Raw genomic sequence first — 24,146 nt, forward strand, 5'->3', positions numbered from 1 at the left:
ACCGCCCGGCCCCCTGAGCAGCCTCCCTGCCCCCCCCCGGCCCAGCTGCTCCCCTCTCCGGCGCGGGCGGTGAGCGGGTGAAGCCCCCCCGCCCGGCGGCTTTCCCCCATGGTGGGCTTCGGGGCCAACCGGAGGGGCGGCCGGCTGCCTTCGCTCGTCTTCGTGGCGCTGCTGGCGGTGATCGCCATCCTCGCCTTCAACTGCTGGAACGCCGCGTCCCGCCAGGCCCTGCTGCAGGAGGAGGTGGCCGAGCTGCAGAGCCAGGCCAAGCGCACCGAGGTGGCCCGGGGCCGCCTGGAGAAGCGCAACTCGGACCTCCTGGGCAAGGTGGACTCCCACAAGAAGCAGCTGGAGCAGAAGGAGGCCGACTACAGCCACCTGAGCAGCCAGCTGCAGGCCAGGGACGGCCAGGTGAAGAAGTGCGAGGACAGCAGGGTAAGGCGGAGGGGGGGCTCTATCCCCCAGGGGGGGTTTGTCCTGGGGAGGGGGGCGGCCCTGCCCCGGGGGGACCGTTTGTGCCCGCCTGGCGATGGCCGGTGTTCCTGCAGCAAGCCCCGAGTGCACGGCAGGCTGGGGATGCTGCTGGATGCTCGGGTTCCCCATCGCGTCCCAGGGAAGCACTGTAGATGTCCCGCAGCCGTGTGCCGGTGAGTAGAGCCCTGCGAGCTCCCCGGGGCGGGGGGGGGGTTGTGGGCTTTTCTCCCGTGCTGCGGTGAGCTGGTCTTTTGTGGCCAGCCCAAAAGCCACGCACAGCCTTAAAGCCGCAGTTTACTTGGCCTGGGGAAGCGCAGCCCGTGGGATGCTGGGGTGCAGCGCGCTGAGCTGGCACCTCTCGGTGCCCGGCACACCGGGTCTGGCCCTTCTGCAGCCGGAGTGTACCGGGAAAAGAATGAAATCTTAATGCTGACACAACGTGTGATGTTTCATTAGCTGCGAAGAGACAAGCTAATACAAAATTCAGTGTGCCCTTTTATGTGGCGGTGGCCTGGGGATTTCTTTTGTTGTGGAAAGGGAGCGTGAGTGAATGCATCAACTTCTGCTGTTCTGCTTTCATAGTCCTCACAGGAGAGGCTTTCCAGAGGAGTCCAGCAGACGAGCTTCTTTCACTCAGTCTAGGGTAGCGCCTGCCCTATTTGCATGCAGTCCCCGGCTCTGCTCCTTGAGCAGCGCTGCTCATCACAGCGGGGTTTATGGAAATAGCTCGCTCTCGGGCTCCTTGCTGGCTGAGTTTGTTTCCCTGGCCCTTGCATGGTGCACCTCTGATGAGCAGCATGAGGAAACCCATTTGGTTGTCACGGAAAAATCTGAGCACGTACATGTCTGGTTGTAGCATTCTGGGCTCTGTGAAACTGGTGTAGTTTGTGTAGTTGTGTTCTCTTTCCTGCTGAACCGTTGAGCCATTGGCCTGTTCAGCAAACAGGCTTTAAAATTCAAGGGTTTTTTTCCTTAGATTGGACTAAAAAGCCTGGTTAGGTCTGTAACTGGCACTCTGTGTTGGAAAGAAATGCAGCTAATGCTGTTGTGATTAAAAATACCGTGATGCTATAAAATGTAGTTAAATTATTGACACAGATATCAAAAGAGTTAAGTCTGATGAGCAAGGGAAGCTGAACCCAAAGGAGTTAGGTTTTAACGAGGGTGTTTGCCCTTGTAAAAGGCAGAAAGGCAGCAGTTTTCTGAACTGGTGGGTTTTGGGGGTTCTCAAGGGATTTATTTTTTTAATCTTGTTAATTGAACCTTTACATGCAAATGGAGAGCAAACACGTGGCAGGGGAGGGTGGTGGCTCAGGGCGCTGGGTTGGGGCTCCCTTTCTTGGGCTGTTGAGGACGCTGAAATCCGGAGTTTGTGGGTGAATTCATGGAGGAAGTTTGCTGAAGGCTGATAAATGCACTGACTCTGCCTGTGAGCGGCTGCCGGCTGTCGCTCTCCTCACAGCCACGGCTGTCTGAGGGAAGTCACGCAGGTGGGTGTTGGTCGCACGGCTGTTCTTTACAGAGGTGAAGTTGACTTTGTGTTCCTGTTTGTTCGCTTGTGTTTGCAGGGCAATTAACTTGTCCCGTGCATCGCTGTGACTAACAGATGTGACACTCCTCTGGCTGTGTCCAAGCGAGCCCTCAGTGAGGGGCTGCGTGGTAAAGCTTGGGTTTAATCTCAGAAATCAGGGGTTTTTTTTGAAGTCTGCACCGTTTTACTAGGAGACACCAGGAGCTGAGATGCAGATGTGGGGCAGGGTTACTGGAAGGTGCAAATGGTACAAACTGAGGGGCTGTCGAGCTGCACCTGGCTGCTGGCCCCTGGGGTCTTTGCCCCAAGTCTGGCTGGTCATGGAATGCCCTCAGAGTCTGGCATCTCCCAGATGAGACCTCACAAGTTAATTTGGGTGCTGATTATACACACACTGCAGTGTGTGCCCTCTGTCTTCGTTCTGTGTTCCAGGAGCTGCTGTTTTTAGGCTCTCTGAGCTCGCAGGTTTGGAATATCCTTTTCTTGTGTTCAAAACATTCAGTGTGCCTCAGTAGGCAAAGAAAAGTGCTATACTTTGTCAGTACCCAGTCCCTGCCCCTTTTCCTCCCGTCCGAGCTACTGTGGTGTTCTCAGCAGCAGCAATCCTGTTTTCCTTCCTAAAACCCCCTTCAAGTGACGGTGCTTTAGAGAGTAGAGAATAACACTGTGTTTTAGAGAATAGAGGTCTGTTACCAAATAGGTAGTAGTAGGCATGAAGTGTCTGATGGAAAAGCACTTCAATGGTAATTTTTTTCCACTCGGACTGGAATCTAGCAGAGGATGTTCTGTGAGCAAACCAGTGTGCCTAGTCTGTTAGGACATGTGGGAGATAAAGCACCAACATGGGTAATTCTCAGGGTACCAGGTGTGATCCCAGCAGACCAAGGCTCATTTCATAGAAAGCTCATTTGAAAGCTGCAGCTCTGGTGGCAATTGCTGTCAGCTCTCCACACTCCTTTGTGAGAGGTTCTTTGCTTTGAGTGGGCATTTCCCAGCGCTGAGGCAATCTGGGAGGAAGCTGCCTGCACAAACCCAGCTCGGTGATAACTGTAGCCAAGCCCAAACCCCTGTGTCCCTCCCTCCCTCCTGCCCTGGCTGCGTAACGAGCCGGATATGCTGCACCACAATTCTGTTTGCTCTTATGAGCAAGTGTAGCAGTGTGACTTAGTGTCTTTGAGTGAAGGAAGAAAAAGATGGGTGTTTGGGAATTCTTCTGTCACTGCAGTGAGCTGGTGCTGGACCTTGGGACAAAGCAGAGGGGAGATGAGCGGGGTGGTGGTTGCCCCAGTGTCGGGGAAGGTGATGCACACGAGTTAGCAGCAGTTTCCTGAGTGTTTCACGCTTTTTTGCAGCATACCATGAGGATACCTTTTCTTTCCCCTCCATGGCTTTGCACATCCCTTTCCAATAAGCTCAATAAAACAATTGAATGGCAGGAATTTGTGGTGGAGCCCTTCCAAATGGCAGCCATCCAGCGTGGGGGGTTGTGGCTGCTCCGTGTTGGTATGGCAGCTCTGGGTGCACGCCTTTCCTGTGCCAGCGCTGCAGCCGTGCCCATTGCTGCCAAGAAACCTCGCTGGTGGGGCAAAGCCGTTCAGGAAAGCAGCCTTGGGAGCAGCTGGTTGTGCTCTGTGTTGCCAAAACTCCTTGACAGCTCCTCAGCTTGCAAGTGGTGATGTGTGGTGGTGATGTGGAGCGCATCTTCCAGTCTTACTGTGGGTTGCCGGTGACTGCAGTGTCACCTCCACGCTGTACGAATTGCTCGGTGACAGCACTGCCTGGCCTGAAAGGGCACTTGGCTGAAGGGTCCTGGAGCTGTGGCATAGAGACACTTGGGTGAGGAGGCTTTGAACAGCTTTGCTGTGCTGTTCCAGCACTGCCCTAGTGATGTGTTGGCGCTGCCCAGGCTCGTGAAGGTGCACGGAGGAGCACGGGCACCTCCTTGTGCCGCTTCAGGCATCCCGGAGGTGAGCCAGCTCGGTGAAGAAATGACACAGGGGGAAGCATGGGTGGAGGTTTGCACTTTGCCACTCACTTCATCAGGAAGCAATGCCACCCAAGGGCTGTCCCCCTGTATGCAGAGATAAGCTCTGGTGTGTGTGTAGCTTTCTTCCCTTGCGTTGCCTTCCCGGAGGCAATAAGCCAGTCAGGATGCAGACGGCGCTGGAAGGTTGCCTTGTGTACACATAGCTCCAGGATTTCAGACGTGTTGTTCCTGTGCAGAGCTCGTTGGGCTACAGAGAGTTTCTTTTATGCATCCCAACTGCTTTGGGAAGGAACTGAGAAGCTGTGGAGGAATAGGAACAGTACAAATAGGTCTAGACTCAAGGAGGACACAGCTCGGAAAGAACTGGGCTTGTGCCATGGTTTGTGGAGCGTGTTTTTTCACATGTGTAGGTGGAACAGATCCCATGAATCATAAAAAGCTTCTTCCCTTTCTGTCCTTCAGATGAGGGATGCTTGCTGTCAGCTGAGCTGTTTGGATATAAATTCTGTCACTTCTCTCTGAAACTCAAACTGGCCAAGATGGGAGATGGTGTGATAAAACTGACGCTGTCTCCAAATGGAGCTCCTGTAACCAGACAGGCAGCCCTGCCCCAGCCCACCACACATCAGGCAGTTTGCAGGGTGAGCAGAAGCAAGCCAGTGGGAAGGCTTTCTGGCTTACGACTTCTGGGAGATGGTGGTTTGAAAACAAACCTGCTATTTCCTGGGATCTCCTTTATTCATAGGTTTGTCAGGTTTTGGGAGAGAACCCGGCAGGAAAAACATGGTCGTCATTGCCAGGGGCTTTGCAGGATGGGGAAAGATACTTTTTCAAATGCCTCCTTTGTGCGTGGTCCCCTGGCCTGGTCAGTGGAGAGAGGGAAGCTGGTGCCTCTTGGAATAGCAAGTCTTGGCCATTACTTTGGTCCTGTGCTGCTGTGCAGAGTCCCACCATGGGATTACTCATATAGTAAAGCACAGGAGGCCTTGGATTGAACAAAGTACCATCTTGGGGCTCCTGTAACTCCTTAGCATCTCGATGGGCAGAGCACGGTGCTGCTTCACGGTGCTGTGAGGTGCCGAGGAGGCTCCTTACGTGTCCTTTTGGTGTTCCCTGTTTCAGGACAAGGTGGGCATTTTCTCAGGTTACAAACACTGCGTCACCCACTGACCCTTCTGATTTGGGGAAAAGCCTTGTGAAGCCACTGGTCATCCCCCCTCAGAGCTGGTGCCTCCTGTGCAGTCCAGGATGGCTCCTGGCGTGGGGCAGGGCTTCAGTGTGGCCTGATGATGGGTGTGGATTTCTCTCCTTCCTCAGTACGTTCTATTGGTGCACCTTTTTCTGAGTTTCTGCTATTTTTTTGTCCTAAAATACGTCTTTATGTACAAACAAGGCAAAGCATCTGTGCTTAGGGACTTGCTGTACGTGCATTTCGTATTTATTGTACCTGCTATTTTTTTCCTTGCTAAAAATAACAAATTAAAAGCTGTTGTGGGACTCTGCTGGTGTCAGATTCTCCCTTAAAAATATAATGCATGGTTTGAATGTTAGGTAGCATCACATGAAAAATTTAAATATACATTAGGTAGGAATTGGTTTTGCTAATGAAGCTGTGTGTTTGTTTTTCTACGTTGATGCTTTGACATGGGAACTTCACTGTGTCCTGCAGAATGGGAGTGCAGCACGGTGATATCAGTCCTGAGAGGATCTGTGTTTTCCTAGAATCATAGAATGGCATGGGTTGGAAGGGATCCCAAGGATCAGAGCTCCAACCCCCTGCCACAGGCAGGGACACCAACCTCCAGGCCTGGAGCTACACAAGGTTGCCCAGGGCCCATCCAACCTGGCCTTGAACACCCCAAGGGATGGGGCACCCACTCTGTCTCTGGGTAGCCCCTTCCAGCCCCTCACCACTCTCTCTGGAAAGAACTTCCCCCTAATATCTCATCTAACCCTTCCCTCCTCCAGCTTCACTCCATCCCCCTTGTCCTGCCAGTCTCTGCCCTTTAACAAGCTGATTCCCTTCCTGTTCCTCTGCTCCCTTCAGGGATGGGAAGGCTGCAATGAGGTTCCCCCACAGCCTTCATAGAAGGCTTGTAGCTTTTCGATAGAAATGTGTTCTGGAAATAAATATAAGTTGTTTTGGTGAGTCTAAATGTAGTATTTAGGTTGGTGATACCACTTACAGGTAATGAAATGTACATAGTTGTGTTTAGGAGCACTTTGAATTCTGACAGGCCTTTAGGGGCAGTGTCTGTCTTCACAGCCTGCACCCACTCCAGTTGCTGGTTGCCCTACTGACAGGAGTGTTTCTTTCTTTCAGATGAAGCTGCAGAACAATGTGTCCTACCAAATGGCAGACATACATCGTCTGAAGGGTAAGGAGCTGATGGCTGGAGGGCGCTTTGGCAGGCGGGAGCTGGGTGGGTTTTAGCGGCTGAGGTCCTGCAGCATCTCTTTGAAATGAGAGATGAAGTGCTGCAGGACCCTCCCATGCAGTGAGGGTCCTTGTGTGTGTGTGTTGCCTGGGCTGGGAAAGGGCAGGGCCAGCTCTGGGAGACTGGGCTTTGCTGTGCACAGGGACAGCAGGCATCTGGGCTCTGCTGGCTTCCAGGGTGTGTTGTTTCAGTGCACATCAGCAGCGCTGTGATAACTGGGCTGGGCTAGAAATGGTCCAGGAGACATTGTTTAAGACTCTCACTCCCAGGCCTGTGATCTTACTGTGTGGGCTTGGAGTGGCCTGGAACAGCTAAGCACCAAGATCTGTGCATGCCTGCAAACAGTGTGCTTGGTGTTTCTGCCTGTGTCTGTGCAGCTACAACTTGCCATAGCTGGAAGCTTAAGTTATTTGTAGCCTGGGGAGCAGGGAGCAAGTCTGGACAATTGTAATACCTGTGAAGACAGGAAACGTGCATTGGTCTTGTGCAGAGTGGGAAAAGACTATTTGACCATCATGCCTGAAGTAACTTAGTAGTACTTGGAATAACAGAATCTTTCAAGAAATGAAGGAGATTTCCAGCAGATGGGTGAAATAGCATTGTGTAAGCCTTCTGAATGAAAGGTAGAGCAAAACTTAGGGGGGTGTGTGGCATAGTATCAGAAGAACTGTGCTGTAATTCAGTGACATCTGGCACATGAGTGAATTGGCATCTTTTTCAAGTTAGTTGAGCAAACTTTTAACTCACGTAGCGATATTGAGAGCTGAATCCCCCACAGGGTGTGTGTCTCTTATCTCTCCATATTCATCTGGATTTTTGCTTTTGTTCTATAGAGCAACTGGCAGAATTACGACAGGAATTCATTCGCCAGGAGGACCAGCTTCATGAGTACAAGAAGAACAATACTTACCTTACAAGGAGACTGGAGTACGATAGGTACGTCTTCAGGAATGTTAGTAGCTGTAGGCCTGTGTGTGTATTGGCAGTCTGTATTTATTTAAAAGTGCAAATTAGTGCCATTTCTGCTAATTCTCAGTCTGAGAGTACTCACTTGGTGATGTAACTTTGACTGTAGCTATTTTGATTGTTTTAAGTTCCTCCTTCTTGTGGTGTTCTACTCATCCTTCCCCCTAAGTGAGATATGGTCTAAGAAAACCCTGACTTGCTGGAGTTGTTCAGCACTGGACAATTGTAAATCATTGCATCTCTTATAAAGTGGAGATCCTAGTTGACAAATACTTGGAAGGCTTTAACCAGCCCAGTTGTGTAAGCCACCAGGGTTGTTAATTGCTGTCTCTAAAGTCAACTGAAAAGCGTTGTGTACATGAAGATTTTGAGCTGGCCTCAGCCTTGTCAGTGTATGGTGAAGCAGGGAGGAGAACTACTTCTGAAGCTTTGAGGAGCAGGGGTGCTGGCACTTTGAACCTTAAACACACAAACCCCGTTCATTATGAGTACTTATGGGTTTGTGGGTGACAGGGAGCATTCCTTAATTGGGTTGATGTCTGTGTGGCTTGCTGGAGAAGCTGGGACTCTTGGCTGTGTCATTTGGATCTTGTTATTTGAGTTGGGAGCAGTAACTGATAGTAGTAGCCGTGTGCCTTCTGTGGTGACAGCCACGGGAGGTATATCGCTTTCCTGGTGGAATTAATGCATGCTGATGACAGATTAATGGGGAAGCTTCAGTTCTTTGCTTGCTTCCCAGGTTTTGGAGGAAATAGGTTCAAGACCATTCTGTTTCATTTACTGTTTTCCTGCTGTCCCTGTTCTTTCTGGTTCTGCTTTTGCTCTGTATTCAGCCCATTTCCACTCCATGCACTTTCCAGGACGAGGCTTTTTGGGCAGACTATTCTAGTTGTGTCTCAGGTTTGGCTTTTTGTGCCACTTCGTTCTTCTTTTCTTTTCCCCTCTTTTATTTATGGGAGAACAGCTAGGAGAACTTTAAATATAACTAATAATATCTTTCTCATGAAGTCTGCAGTGTGGGCAGCAGATCAAGGAAATGAGACTGCAGCACGAAGAAAACATAAAGAAATTGATGGACCAACTTGCGCGGGAGCAGAAGGTAACGTGTGGTGAAGTGTTGTGGGTGAATGGGAAGAGCTTGAAGTCTGCTGTGTGTTTGACTCAGCGTTTCAGATACATGAGCCCTCAGGCATTTCTCCCCCAGCTTTTCATTAAACACAGCCCTGAGCAGCCCCACATGGGTGTTGGTGTAGGCACATCTGCCTGCTCTGCTGTTGAAGATGATGCGTCGCGCTCTGCCGCTGCAGCCTTCCCACATGACGTCACTGCAAAGGCTTTGGGTCTCCTCTCTGTAAAATGGATATAACTTTATAGCTCTCCAGGGTAGGATCTGTGTTCTTGCAGCGGTTATTGCAGAGGGAACCTGATCTCTGCTGAGGCCTGGAGGTGCTAATGCGATGCAAATCACAGTGCTATTTGAACGGTGTCAAGGGTGTCATTATGTGGCTGGAGCTGCCAGCAGAATATGGGCCTCTTTCCTACAACCAAATAACCTGCTCTTAAAAGTTCATTTCCTTACTCCATCTCTGTTTACAAACACTTCAGATAATAAGGCAGACTTGAAGTAGATTTCAGTCATATCTTATTTTGAAATCTAGACTTGTTTCCAAGTCTCTGACACGAGGCTTAAGGCCAGTGATGCCTTTAGCTCTGTGTTATACTAAGAGCTCCATGTGCCACTACAGACTTCACCCAGCCAGGCAGTATTTTACCTTCTCTGTTCAGTTCCCTGGCTGTGCTCTCACCTCCTACCCTCAGGGCTCAGGTTTGTGTACAGAGGGCTTCTGTGGTTGTTTGCTTTGGTCATCATCTAATTCCTAAATGTGGTTTTTGCTCACCCAAGGGAATCTTGAACTTGAGTAGGTTTGTTCTGTGATTTTCAAGGGATGTGCTTAATACTGGTCCTTTATGAATTTGTTCTAACAGGCCACACAAAAAGTCCAGTCCAGTAAAGACACAGAAGTAAGTCCCAGTAATGATGACCAGGCAGTATCTAGGACCATTCCAGAGGCAGAAGATAAAAGCACTGCAAAGAATGAGCAGCCTTCAGATCACGTGGTAAATGGCAAAGGTATTTCCTTTCCTTTTTCTGCAATTTCTGAGAGATACCTGGCCGGTTGTGTAGCATCCTTGGCTGTTGTATGGCATCCTGCATTTCTCTGGAGTAGAACACTCAGTTATCTGGCTCTGGTGGTTTGATTAGCTGCATGTGATTGCACTAAATTAGGGTTGATGGATATCCAGAGATCAGCAGGTCCAGGCGTTGCAGTAGTTTCTTGCAGAGTTTTGTTTGCTGTGTCGGTTCATCTGGCTTCTCCTTCCTCACTGTGGAAGGGTGTGACCTGGGGATTGCCTCCCAGCTGCCTGTGAGATGCTGTGGTGTGGGCTAGGGAAGGGACATGTTCCTGGGGAGCTGGAACCTGCAGAGAAGGTGGCTGGAGGCGAGAGCAGCACTGGAACTCTGAGAGGGCTCTAGTGGGATGAGGCAGCCGGAGCAGCAGGGACCTTTGGTTATCGGGAGCGATATGGGAGAGTGAGTCTTGTGGTGGTTGCCTCCCTGCAAGGCAGGTGGGCTCCCTTTGTTTCTCCTTGTGTGCTGAGTCAGCACCTTTTGGGATCAGCCCAGTGACTGTTTGGCCAGCTGCTTGCAGTAGGCTTTTCTTCCTCTGCTGCCAAGGGCAGCACATCTGTTTCCCATGGTTTCTGAAGGTTGCCCTGACTGGGAAGCACTGCTGCAACACAGTCCTCAGCAACTTCAAGGGTACAGTGGGAGGACTGGTGTAACTACCTTACCAGTATGGGCTATGTTCTGCAGATAAAGAACTTTCCTTATGGCCTTAGATCCTTCCACAGGAAGGAAATTCACTGTTCAAACATAAAGGTTAGTAAGGCAGGATATCCCATTCTTGCCTTACAGAGAAAATCAAACCAGGAGGAGATGCTGGCATGCCTGAAATAGAAGATAATGACCCAGCTAAAGCTGAAGATACTCCCACTGGTGAGGAGAAACATCATCATGTGTTAGTGCTTGGGTGGTGTATCTCTTCTGTTTGAACACTGGTGTTTCAGAGTGAATGCAGGGTGTAACATCTGCCTCTGGTAATAAAATTCAAGTGGGGTGTAAAACCTGGTAATTTTTACTAGGCTTTAGAGGTTTGAATTCTAAAAACTGAATGTTGCTGATATTTCCACCCCCCAGAAATCTCATATTTTATCTTTTCATCTTTGAATATATGAGCTTGACTGTTAGAGGAGGACCTGGTGCAGTGTCTGTTGCATGTTAATGCTTTTGTCAACCTATTTTTTGTTTTAGCTCTAAAGAAGCCGCTGATTTCAGCTCCTAAAAGTGAAGGTCATCAACCCCTTATCAATCTTCCAACCGAGCAGCCCCATGCTCCCAATGTGGCACCAGGTAAAACTCTTACTGGCAGGTGACATGTCATCACTTGGTAGGAAAGTTGCAGTTTCCTACCCGCTGCCGTGTCATGAGGTTGGCTGGACGTGGCCAGCCCCTTTTTTGTGTTTGATCTGGTTGTGAGAAGAAAACCAAGGCTCAGGTTCTGCAGGGTGCAGGACTGAGTGTGTTCTCAGCCTGTGTTCTCACTGAGGTTACTGGTTGCACAATCTCTTTTCACCTCACCCCCCAATAATGTCTGAGCCTTTTGAGCAACTTCAGCCAAATTAAGGTTTCAGAGAGAAGTGCTTCAATATTTCTCCCCTGGAAAAAGCAGAGTCACTGGAATTAGTACTCTGCCTCCAGGCTACGGGTGAGACAGCTCTGCATGGAGAGCTGATGGGTGATCTCCTGGTAGCCAGCCAGAGATGGAGCAGCAGTACTCTGCTTGCTCCCTGTCCTCCTGTTGCTGAGAGCTGAGGGTAGTGTGGGGGAGGGCTGGGACGTGAGGGAACTAAAAGTACTGCAGTGAAAGGGCTTAGAGCCATCATGGCTGGGAAGGACACCGATCCATGGCAGATAAATGTGATGCTCATGGATTGTGTCACTTTAATGTCGAGAGAACGTCGGGCTGTATCCGCGCTGCGGGTGACACGTTCGAATCCTGCCCTGCTAAAGACCATTAAATACAACGTGCTCGCTATGTGTTTGTGACATGAGCCAACAGCTTGAGGGGTTTTCTCATGCCCATCATCAGTTACATTGAAGATAGGCAACAGAACTGTTCCTCAGTTTCTTTTTGCAGCTGATGTGTGAGCAGGTCTGAATACCAGAATGAGCACGGAGCCTGTGTGCACCTTTAAACTTTGTTATTTCCAAATTCAGGTCTTCTAAATAGTTCATTTCCTTTTGTCCTTCAGGGGTAATCTCCATTTTGACTCTTGTTATTGAGAAAACATAAAAGATAGCAAGTGAAAAGCTTGCTTGGTTGAATTTAGAATGTATCAACAGAAGGACGATGTGAATCTCAGGGGCACTGGGGTTTCCTGTATTCTGTGGTTGTGGAGTCCTGTGATGCTGCTTATTATTTTTAGCATAACTTCTCTGACCTTGTGCAGCCTTCTCCTCAGCTCGTAGCTCTTGAAACAATAAATGATGCTTAGTAGACTTGAAAAGCAGAATCAGCAGGAGGATAAATACATAAACATATCATTGTTCTGGGCTTCATCAAGTATTTCAGTACATACAGAGAGTTGTCCAAGAAGGTAATGACTAGGGATTGATTATGTCTTAATTAACTTGTGCAGTACCAGCATAGCCTTCTCTGGGATCCAGGTAAAAAGCAAACACCCTTCCCTATTCCGTAGGCCGGCGCAGTGACAATGATGGGAACGCTGATGCTGTGAAGCAGATACCTCCAAATTCTCTCCAGCACTTAAATTTTGAAGAAAACATGGAAAACCAGAAAGAACACAAAATCGAGACGGACCATATAAAAATTCCAAAGAGCAGAGTCAGTGACTTGCAGAAGATGAAGCAAAGTAAGTTGGCCAATATCTCATCCTTTGATATTCACAGTATTTTCTACCCATAATAGTGCCTGCCTGGAACATGGGAGCTGTTACAGTGGGTGGCCTTCTGGAGAGGATGCCTGAAATGAAACATAGCATCTTACAGTGTAAAAGCCATGCCTTAATGCATCATCTTTCTTATATGTGTGTGTGTGTATTTTGAGTCATTAACAAAAATTACTTGTGTATTGGAGCTTTAAAACGTCTCTGGAAATGTACTTCCCACCTAAATAGCAGCAGCAGAGACCTTTGATACAGACACACCATCACCCAGTTACTCACCTTCCCGCTGTATTCCTTAAAGATGATGGTTTGGACAGTGCCACGATCATTCAGCCTGTACGTGGGGGACTCTGACATTGGTGGTGTTATGTGTATTGGCCAGAAGTTTGTTGTTCTGCATAAGGGAGTTTTCCAGAACCCTCCTCTTCCTCATCTGCTCAAGGAAGAAGGGTTCAGGCAGTAGCAAACCATGCTGGTATCAGGTGTGGTGATGGTGATGCTGCTGAGGCTTAGTGGGCAGGCAGCAGTGAGGACTTCCAAATGGGCATATGTTGTCAGAGATCTGCTGGTGTTGAGATGTGAGGCCGTGACACTGAGAGTGTTACAGCTCCAGCCTTTGAGCATCTTCCTACAGGAACATGTTGTTGAGGCGAGTGGAGGTGCTGTGTGCCTAGGTTTAGGAGTCTGCTCACTCAGTGTACCTTACCCAAGTTACTTTTAAAGAATTAATTCCAGTTCCTCAGCATTTTGGTGGGGAAGGGGCACCTGGAAGGAAGAAGCACAGTGCTAAGACATCTCCTGGTGCTTTTTACCCACATCAGATTTTTCTTTCTAGCTATTATAACTTCGACTTTAGATTCTGTTTGGCTCACAGCTCGGTGGCTTTCACTTACCCTTGGGTTTCTGTGATGCAAATCTGTCTGTACCCTGCGATGACGAGTGATGACATCAGCACAGCTGTCTTCAGAGTCACACAAACAGGGAGGAAAAAAGGACCCTGCAGCCTCCTGCTGGAATCCGGTGTTGATGCTGTGGATCAAAACAGGGGTACAGGAACAGAACCCTGGGTTGGTTTCAGACATCAAAGGAAGAGTTCTGGAGGTTAAGGTGGCTCTCAGGAATGGGAGATGATGAATCTAGTTTTGGCAGTTTGTTTGTGAAGCTCCCTCGTTAGCGTTAAGTTGTTCAGTTCCTTTTCATGGTCTGGAACCTGACTGGTGGTTCTGTAGCTTGGAGAGAAGCTGCAGGGAGGAAGAGATTGCTGGAGGGTAACACTGGAATACTCCCCAAGCCACAGCACAGTAGGTGTGAGTTGTATTCCATTTGTTCTTTTAAAACGCTTTGGCTGCTGCTCTGAAGCAGAGGGTGAGGTAAACCAGGGCCTGTGAGCATGTGGTTGGGCTTGTGAGCAGATAGATGGGGTGTTGGCAGAAAGGGCTGCATGGGGATGTGGGAGTCTAGAGGGTCTCTCCTTGTCCCCCTGCCCCCTTGTCACCTGCAAAGGCTGAGGGACCAAAGCCCGTGGATTGTGCCAGACTTCATGCAACAGGTTGAAGCAGCCCCTGAAAGGTCTGAACTGTTAATGGCTTCGAGAGAGGGACTGCCACTCTGCAGGATGTGTCTCTCCAAAGGGGTGGGGGGAGATCTGTGGAGCTGCTGAGCCCCTGGCCTAGCTCTGACACCTGGAAAGGAACCAGAACAAGTTTGCAGTTGCTTTGAGTATAACGACAAGTGGGTAACATGGATTCTTCAGGAAAAGATGTGTCAGGGTGCATGACCTGCACAGTGTGAACTCAGAGGAAGGAGAGCACCAAAACCAGGAACTTTTCTTCTGGGATGTATTGGCAGGAGTGTCAGGTCAGGTAGTAAGGCAGAGTAAGTAGTAACTAACTGCTTTACCTATAGCCTCTGGCTTAAAACACTGAAGAGAGATGATGGGAAGCTGGAAGGAATTTGGGGAGAGGGGAAAAATCGGAGAGGATTTAGTACAAGGGGGAAGAAGGCTCTGAAAGGGCCGGGTTTGGTGAGGTAGGGAATGGACTGTTACTCTTGGGGGTTGGTGGTTTATTAAAAACCAGATCTTTAGGGAAAGCTTGAGTTGTGTTAGTACCACTCCTGGCCCTTCCTGATGCAGTGGGGATAGGTGTGTTCACAGCTGCCGTGCGACCTGTGCTCCGTATGCTGAGATGTGTGGGACTGTTGTGTTTATCAGAGGAGCCTCTGGTCTGGCTGAGGGACTGCAGCAGACATGGGAGCGCTTTGTGCTGTGGGCACTGGGGCTGTTAACTGGGCTGGACATCTTCTCTGGGGATGGATCAAGGGATGGGGGTGGCAGCGAATGGAGCATCTCTATCGCAGGGTGTGGGTACCAAGAGTCAGTAATCGTCACTGAGTTTGTAATGACCGGTGTTGTACCTTGCCATGGTGCAACAAGGAGAGACTCTATCACGTACAGAAATAGCTACTCCTGGTTTGTAGAAGATTTATGTCCTGACTGACCAGCTTTGGGTGTGGTAAATGGTCCATTGGTGACAAATTCATCTTCCTCAGGCGCCCAGCGCTGGCACGCAGCATCTGCTGAGAACAGCCTGTCTGGGCTTTGGGTTTCTGGGTGTTTCAAAGCTTGCTCTGCATCAGCCCGTGGGGTGAGAGGAGTAACCATCCTCAGCCAGGGCATCTGTCCTGTCTGCCCTGGGTGCAGCAAACCTGCCCGTGCTGCTGTGTAATGCTGGCCTGTGAGTGGGTCCTTGGCTGTGAGTGTGTGAGTAGCGGGTTTGTAAGGATCCAGCTTTGAGTAATACCCTGTGTGTCACTCCAGAGTTATTTCACAAATGCCACCTGTGGGTTTTGGCATCAGTGACATTGCTCTGGGCATGCCGTGCTGTCACTTACCTCTGGGGCTTTGTGGTGATGTTAGGACAGCAGGTTGTGCTCGGAGTGGTTTGAGTGATCCAGAAAGGCTCCAGCTACCAGTGACTCCTCCTGCTGTGCGGTATCCCCAGACCATTATCCCTCACCCCTGGGGTACTGGTGTTCTCCGCTGTCGTGTGAGAAGCCCCCTACCCCTGCAGGTTTGTACTCTCAGGCATTGGAGCTGCTATCATGACCACCCAGCCCAAAGCACCTTCTAGGGGGCCTCAGCCTCTCCCCCCATAGTTTGAAGCAGCTCGAGCTAAACCACCAGCTGCTCAGAGCTGAGTGAGGAGCAGCCACGTCGCGGAGCTGTGCAGGAGCCCGAGCTCACTGGGTTGCCCACGGCTGCCAGCTCACAGGCCAGGGGGCTCACTGTGCTTCCCAGGACCTGATCAAAGGCTGTTAACCTTGCCCTCGTGCAGCTCAAGCTTGTCCTGAACTTGTCTGTCACAGTATTTCCAGGTTTTCCTGCAAGGGAGTGCGTTCAGTTGTCTTTCTGAGGCTTGTTTTATACCCTTATGTGTGCGCTGTACGGTCTGTCTGGGTGTTAGATACAGTGCTGTGTCCAAGGACACAGTGACAGCAAGGGTTGCTCCATTAGAGGTGAATGGAGAGTGAATAATGTGTTACACCTCTGACTTTCTAACTGTCTCATAGCTGCTGTGTGCTTTTTTTATGCAAATAACTGAAACTTCTGTACCTCCGAGCTGCACTCACTGTGATGCTGCTGCTGTTCCTCCCTGCTCAGATAAGCTCTGGGTAACTGTTACTGTCCTGATTTTTATATGCTGCCACACTAGTGTTAATTGTTTTAATAATTAAATTTTCACATCTGCCTGCTGTAACCCCAACCTCCTCCTTATTCCTGATGTTGAAATCATACTTTTCAGTTCTACCTCAGTTGAATCGCTTCCACTGAGAGTCATGGAGCCTCTGCCTTGGACTTTTTCTTCAGTCCCTAGAGACTGTATTGCACTTTAATCCTATTTTTTCCCCCCACTTACACATAATCCCCCTGGCTGGTATCCTCTGCAGGCTCAGGGTTGCATTCTCTAAGCACTGGGCAAGCAGACTGAGCCGCATCCGATGGGAACAGGTCTCCTTGTGTCCCATTAAGCACCAGCTGGGCACTCGGCATCGCACCGTAGGGTGTGTGGCTGACTCTGAGTCACTTTGTTCTCCCAGTTAATTCTCACATGTTTGTGTGTTGTGTCGGGGTCTGGAGCTATTCCCAGTCCTGTGCTGGGAGAACAGAGCTCCTGGGTTCAGAACACTCTGGAAGCTGTTAAAGCCAAATAGGGGACCAGAGTGCCAAGCCCAACTCCTGAGGTGGCTAAAAACCACCCATTTGAGATGTGTTGGGGTTCTCTGCTGGGCTTTCACCTCCAGCTCTGCACTGTGGGGTCGGCACCACACGCAGTCAGCAGTGAGTTGCTCTGTTGTGTGTAGGCACACGCCCGTCCTCAGACCCAGCCTGGCCAGAAAAGCCCCGTCCACGTGCACTCCAAGGGCAGTGCTGTTGGTGCTCCCAGTGATGGAGGAGGGAGTGCTGTGTCTGGATGCTTACTCCAGCTCTCTTCTCCAGGGAGTGACATGCGTAAGGATCAGACTACACCAGCCCTGAGTGCCCACTGACCGAGCCTGCCCCCCTCACACGGGGTGATCCATGAGCCTTGTTGTCCCCTGTCCCTCGCATTCTCCCCCCTTTCTCCTTCAGCTGAAGCTCCTGCAAGAACCCGACTGTCTCGGCCTGTGGCCACCCTTCATTTAGGATCTTCCTATTTCTTTCCTCTCTGCTTCTGACTGAAATCCTTTGCCTACTTCACAGGCCGGTTCTTTGATGAGAATGAATCCCCTGTTGATCCGCAGCAGGGTTCTAAACTGGCAGATTATAATGGGGATGATGGTAACGTGGGTGAGTATGAGGCAGACAAACAGGCTGAGCTGGCTTACAATGAGGAAGAGGATGGTGATGGTGGAGAAGAAGACGTCCAAGGTGAGCTTGGGCCTTGTCTCCATCCCATTGTAATGAAATCCATGCTGAGTTTACTTGTTGAATTTGTGTAAAGCCTCGATGGTTTTAGCTGATCACAAATTTTAATGCAGATTAAATAAGCTTTGGGCAATCTTTCCAATTCGGCCTTGCTCTTGGTTTGAAGGTGACGCCACAGCAGTCCTCACCAGAGGGCTGTGATACCTCCATTCTGCCAGAAAAACCCAAGATGCTTCAAATCTCAGAAGTGGCTTTGCCTAAACCCCCCCAATCTGGGATGGAGCTGGCTGGGATGCGGTCGCTGCCGTTGCTGAAGCGACTCTGCAGCAGAAGCATAGCTGCTCTGACTGCTGCTTTGAGTCCCCCGGCCCCGAGGCAGCGAAGGCTCTGCTGGCAATTCCAAGTGGGATTTCCCTGCACTGTACACAGATTCAACAGGCTTCTGGGTTTCCTTGCTAACCAGGGTTCAGAGCCCATCCACCCGGCGCGAGCCTAACGCCTGTATGTGCATGCTGGCCCCCGTCCCGCATGCGTCGGCGCATCGCCTCACCATTGCTTGTGCCGCCTTGGCCACCCTTCTCCATCTCATCTGGTATCCCTTCCTGGAAGGTTTGCATGTCTGGAGGGGGAGATGTGTCTGGAAATGTGTTTATAGTGTTTTCAGTTAAGGGCAGAGCAAAACAAAGCGGGGAGGAGGTGGGGGAACAGACCCTGGTGGAAGTTCCACAGGCGCCCTGATCATGAGCCTCGCAGTGCCAGGTTTCTAGCTGGTAGTTCTCCCAACACGTATTTAATTGGTATCCAAGCATAATTAATGGGCAAAGCTGATAAAAAGCAACTGATTTCAATGGCCATGCATCTAACTGTGCAGCGTAAGCATTTCCTGGCTGGGCTGGGAGTTTGAAACTCATGAACAAGCAAAAGGAAAGTATGGATCAGAGCCCTGGGCAATTAATTAACGTACTGATTACACTGAAGCCTCTGCTGCTGCTCCAGAAGACGTGGCCTGTTTGGAAACACTTCTGCCCTAAGCTGTAGCACGGGGTTTAGCCTCTCTGGACGGGCTGCTTGTTGCTGGGGTGTAACGTGTGGAGGTGTCAGTGTGCAGTTGGTTCTGCTGATGCCAGGGAAGGAGGAGGTGGACTTGTGATCTTGTCAGGAGAAGGGAAGTGTGGTGCATCCTGCATGGTGGTATGTCAAAGCTCTGCTCTGCCAGCCCCAGCACTGGGAGGGTCAGGGGTTTTAGTTTGGGGCCCCTCAGCAGTGGGTGATGCCTGGCTCCTCACTGCCACGGCTCTGTAGCACAGCTCTCAAAACTTTTAACCAAGGCCATGTAACCATTAGGGAGTCGGTGTGAACTCCTGCTGCTTCCCTCTGCTTTGGGCTCATCTTTACCTGCTGCTGAGGAGGATGGAGGAGTGGTGCCCAGGCGGTGCAGCTTTTTACTGTAGTTCACACTGCTGGTTGTAAATGGTTACCAAGGTCGTGAACAGAGCTATGTGTCCCTTAGGAAGGGCTGGGTTTGGTACAGTAATAAATGGTGGGAAATCACTACAAGCTGTGGAAATCTTGTGGATGCAGCTTGCTGGGTGAGGGACGCTTGGGAAGAGCCTGGACAGATTTCCCATGAGAAGTGGGGCCTGTTCACCACACTGCTGAAATTCAATTTTAACTTGGCAACATCTTCCCTTTGGGATGCTGCCCTGGGTGTATCTGTAGATGTAAAGGACTTCCTACCAGCAGCACCTGCTTGAGGCACGCTCAGGGAGAGGGTGAGCAGCTGATTGTACTACCCCAGCCCTCCCCTTCCCTCAGTTCTGAGCCTATTTGTGCCCCCCACCTTGCCTTGAGGTGCAAGTTGCACTGTGGCACGTGGTGCTTCCAGAAGTAGGTTTTGAGACACAAAGTGTCTGCCTTGGCTTTTGCTGGTAGCGTAGGAGAGGAGAGGGCTGGGGGGGGGGGGGGGGGTGGGGTGTTGGAGGGAGGGTGGTTTTAATTGTTTAGGGAGGAAAGAACCCCACATTTCTCTCTAACAGCCATTAGAAAAACATCCTGTGGGGTTGCACTGGGCTGGAACCGAGCACGTGGCATGTGCAAGCAAAGCAGTTTAACTGAACCTGTTGTTGTGTTGCCACCAGAAGAGTGTGGGGCTCAGTGGGAATTAACAGGGGAAGGTACCCCGGGGTGGGAGATGCTCGTGAGCGGGTTGGGCTCTAGGCTGGAGTGTGAGGTGGTGGTGTCCATGTGTGCCCTGCTGAAGCACAAGGTGCTGCCTGGAAGTCACCAGCCTCTTTGATAGGCACCAGTGTGGTGCCCAGTTGGCTGAGGGGTGTGTAAATCCAGTGATAGCACACGCTGAGTTAGCAGCTTCTCCCAGCCCACACGTGTGCCTGTGTTGGGGAGCTCAGGCCTGTGCTGCTGGTGGGACCCTCCCTTGCCTAAGGGCCGATGAGGAGCCGTTGAGAAAGCCTGGGGCAGCTTATCCCCATCCCTGGGGGTGTTCAAGGCCAGGTAGGATGGGGCCCTGGGCAGCCTTGTGTAGCTCCAGGCCTGGAGGTTGGTGGCCCTGCCTGTGGCAGGGTGTTGGAGCTCTGTGATCCTGGGGGTCCCTCTCAACCCAGACCTGTCTGGGATTCTATGATTCTATGATCCTCTGGTCCCAGGCTCAGGAGAGGGAAGCTGTGCAGAGGGGTTTGGGGCTTTATTCACTTTCAGCAGAGTGAGCTGGTGATGGCAGGTAGGATGCAGGGCAGTGTGGTTTAAACATCCCTCAGAATGCTGACTCTGCATTTCTGGGAGGTGTTTTGGGGTGTGTTACAGTAAATGGCTACGCTGTGGGTGCACAAGTTGGGTTAGTTTTAATGTTATGGTTTCTCATAAGGTGCAGGCAGAGTCAAGAGTTGGAGAGGGACAGACAGACAGACAGCTGTCCTGGTGCTGGAAGGTGAGGTGAAGCATCTCCGCTCTTCCAGCCAGGGACAGAGCTGTAAATCCAGCATGAGGAGGAACCGAGGGCAGCTGGGTGCCCTGTGGTGAGCTGGAGGCAGCCACTGTCCTGCCAGGGAGTTCCCTGCCAGTGATGCAGCCACTCTGTGGGTCAGGAGAAGTGTCATCTCATAGGAGCCTGGCGAGGGGGGTGCTTCACTTGCGATGAGCAGTGGGGAGAAACGTCTCCTGGATTCTGCAGTGGTGCTGGGAGAGAGAGCAGGGATTTCTCCATGGGCAAGAGGTTTGGAAAGGTTGAGAGCTGCCCTTTGTAGTGGTAAAGGTCTCTCTTCAGGTCTTACCCTCAGGCTGAGAGAGGAAACGTTGGCAGCAAAGCCAGTTCCAGCGTTAGGGCAAACCCCATGGCTAAAAACCCCAGGCTGTGTGTGGGGTGTCGTGTTCACCCCGACAAGTCGGTGGGAAAGGTGTTGCCTTGGCGTGGGGGGTCATTGCTGACTGTTCCCAGGGCATTGCCTCAGCCCAGGGTGGGTGAACAGGGCGTGGTAGCTTCCCACAGCAGTTGGGGTTCAGTGGGAGAGTGTGAAACCAGAGGAAGGTTCTCCAGCTGCGGGAGGTGGAACCAGCCCTGTGGTCTCCTCCATCAGTACATCCCTGAGCCTGGCAGCAGTGGAGCCCAAGCTGTTGCACAGTGCTGAATGCACACTTTCTGGATGGGTTTTTTGTGGGTCCTGTTCCTTGGGTGGGACAGCTCTGGGGTGCTGATGGCTGGGCTTGCAGGCACTGGCCCGTATGTGTCCTCCCTGGTTTCCTGATGGCATCGTTCCTGTAAGCAGACGAGGCTGGTTCAGAGCTGGCAGCACCTCCTGGGGGAATGTCTGCTTGCTTTTCTTTCCCTGTACAATCACCTCAGGTTTGATCTGAATATTTGAATTGCAGATGATGAAGAAAGAGACCTACAGAACGACCTCGTGGACTACGGCAAGCCCCGCTTCAGCGACGGCGTCCTCTAAGGCCAGGCCTGGGTGAGGAGGGGTCTCCGCTGAGGAGGGGTCTCCGCTGAGGAGAGGTCTCCACCAAGGAGCTTGAACTGCTGCAAAACTGAACCATTTTTCCTTGGGATTCCTGACTGGAACGGGAGCTGCTTGTTCCCAGCGACGAGACGCTCGGAGCCGGCGAGGGGACAGGAGGGAGCAGTTCTGTACATATGTACATAGCTGTACAATGGAACCACAGGGCTGGCGTTACCCTGAGCCGGTTGCTTCGACTGTACCTTACCTGTAACAATCCATACACCTCAAACTGGTACAAACAGGGGCTGGATTGTTTCTGCAGTGTAGAAAACTCTGCGAACTGGAGCACTTGTACAGTTTGTATCTCATGTAACAAACACACTGTGGAAACAACGTCCAGCCAGAGGATCCTTTCCTGCCCTGGAGCTGTGGGAGCAGACCCAGGCCCACTCCTTGCTTTGCCCTGTGCAGGTGAGCTGTCAGCTGAGAAGGGTGACTGGGTGTTGGGAGCGTCTCCTTCCTCCCTGTAACCGAGGAGAGGCGGCGGCAGCAAGTGCCGTGGTGATTCTGGTGTCCAGCGACCCAGAGGCAGAGCTGGAGCTGGGTGTTATCTTGTCACCTCTGGAACAAGCTTTGTAACTCTCAGAAGTCACTCGGTGCAGCTGTAGGAATCTGTGTTACCTGTTAGAGTGAGCGCTGAGCGAGGAGCAGCCGGGTCTGCGCCGGCCGTGTGGGACCCCGACGGCAGGACTGACCCTCGGCACAGCGCTGCCTGGAGAGCCTCCACCCCCTGTCCCAGCCACGGACCATCACTTACAGCTGATTCCTTCCACACAGACCCCTTGACACTGGCCACATCCCAGGGTTTGATTTCCTACAGCAGAAGGTTTGTAAGTTCGAGACTTTTTGTATTTGGTGTTTCAGCCCTTCCTGGGTTTAATGGGAATGATTCTGTTGATCTCCAGTTGTGGAAACCAGGGTTACTGACCCAGCTTCTCCAAAAGGGCTACTGGGCAAAGGGATTACTGGGCCTGTGGCGTGGGTGATTGTGCTTCTCTCTGTACTCAGGTTCCACTCTGAAGTGATGGTTCAGGTTTGCTGGATGCCACCTCAGCAAACCCCTTCAACCCATTTCAGTGGGTGTACTGGTTGGGTTTATTCTGTTTGGCTGCAGGTATCTTTCACCAATCGGTCTTAAATACACAAGGAATAAAGGGTTTGGTTCTGGTGCTGCATCTCAAGGACTTCTCTTGGTTTAGGCTTGAGCTCTTCTTTCCGTGCGTGTGGGAGGCAGATGGGGAATAGCCCTTTGCATGGTGTGATGTATTTCAGTTGAAAATAAATGCTGAACCTGCTCAGAATTAGATACCATACTAATACCACCCAGTAAGTATAAACTTGTACCAGGATTCTAAGAGTAGCAGTCTTCAGTAAATACTGTATTTAAGCACGATGGGTTTTTGTTTGTCCTCAAATGTAATTTCACCCTGAATTACGTGTTAACTTGATTCTTCTAATGAAAGAAACATTTATGGGTTCTAATAAATTAAGTTGTTTAAAGTAGGTGAGGCTTCTGGCTCTTTTTTTCCCTTTTGTTTCTTTCGAAGTCAAACTAACTTTGGGCTTTGTGAAGTGGAGGTACCCTGAGCCCCCAGCGTGGTTACAGCCACTCTGGGCTGGCAGCGAGGGGTGTGAGGGGCTCCCTGGGCCCTGCTGATGCCCATGTTGGCACCCAGCTCAGCACTTCCCAGTGTGTGTGGCCAGTCCCTGGGTCAGTTCCCTTTCTCTCCCAGGCTGGGAGGGGGAGATGCAGCAGCCCCTCTAGTAGGTCAAGCTGCCCTGTGATTGCTTAGGCCTGTCTGGTGCTTGACAGACAGACAGACAGACAGATGCTGGGGGGCCATGTAGCAGGTCCTGTTTGTCTTGATTGTCCCTCTAACCTGGTTACTGTATGCGATGCACAACGGCGTTACCTGGCCTTGCCAGAGAAAACCATTAGATAACTGGTGCTGGGAAATAGGCTGATCTCATAATTAGTATCACTATAATTATTACACGTAATCAATTTGCTGTTGTGTCCGTGTTTGCTCTGTAGAACAGGCCCAGGGTCAGAGGCTCTTCAGAGTCACCATCCAAACAAGCTCCATCCTGGCTCTCACCAAACCATCACCCCTGAAGCCTCTGCCACGTGCTGGTCTGGCATCCTGCCTGGCCCTCAGCCCTCTGCTTGGACCGCAGCTTCGTTAGCTAACGAGGTGGCACCGACTGCACGTCTGCAACAACTGACTTGGCAGCAGCTGCAAGGTGACAGCTCTGTGTCTCCCTTTGCCAGGGAACAGCCCACAGCCAGCACACACCTTCCTGGCACCTTCATCCTGGTTTTCATGCCCCTGAAGCAGCAGGGTTCTGCCCAGCCTATCTGGGGGTTTAGCTGTGTCCTTGGTGGGACAAACAGCGCTGCTGCTGCTGCATCCTCAGCACTCAGTGAGGCTTTGATAAGGGGCAAACATTCCCAGCTCCCTTTTGCTGTTTGGGAGGAGCTCAGAGAGGCCCGAGCCAGCCCCCTGCACGGGCTGTGGGCTTGTTTTGCCTCTGTACCTCGGGAAGATGTTTGGCTTAAGTGTAGCCCGTATAGAAACACAGTTTGATCTCGGTGGGGATCCTTTAAAGGACTCTGATTTAGGTCACTAAGCACTTTACCCTCCATTATTTAGTGACCCAATGTTTCAAGAATTTTATTTCATAGAGGAATTGTTCTGTCAAACAAATTCCACTTCAGTTAAAAAGGGTCCGTGTTCCTCTGGGGAAGTGCCAGGCTTTCAGAGCACCGTTCCCTGCTTTTCTGCTTGGAGGTGGCTTC

General features: G+C 51.0%; 1 protein-coding gene across 2 annotated transcripts; it reads left to right on the top strand.

Moving 5' to 3' along the window:
* On the top strand, nucleotides 1–22,843 carry GOLM2 (golgi membrane protein 2). 2 transcript variants are annotated; one of them, XM_084268137.1, is made up of 10 exons: nucleotides 1–435; nucleotides 6,316–6,370; nucleotides 7,264–7,366; nucleotides 8,405–8,495; nucleotides 9,383–9,527; nucleotides 10,374–10,454; nucleotides 10,770–10,868; nucleotides 12,218–12,391; nucleotides 17,166–17,333; nucleotides 21,213–22,843. In XM_084268137.1, exons 1-10 carry the CDS (start codon nucleotides 109–111, stop codon nucleotides 21,284–21,286), a joined length of 1,317 nt encoding a protein of 438 aa, XP_084124263.1. In that variant the 5' UTR covers nucleotides 1–108; the 3' UTR covers nucleotides 21,287–22,843. The 2 variants fall into 2 exon arrangements, with proteins under 2 accessions (XP_084124263.1, XP_084124264.1); XM_084268138.1 differs by lacking the exon at nucleotides 17,166–17,333.
* The last annotated feature ends 1,303 nt before the right edge of the window (nucleotides 22,844–24,146 follow it).

Source organism: Gallinula chloropus, assembly GCF_964237585.1.
Source record: "Gallinula chloropus genome assembly, chromosome: 9".
Lineage (NCBI taxonomy): Eukaryota > Metazoa > Chordata > Aves > Gruiformes > Rallidae > Gallinula > Gallinula chloropus.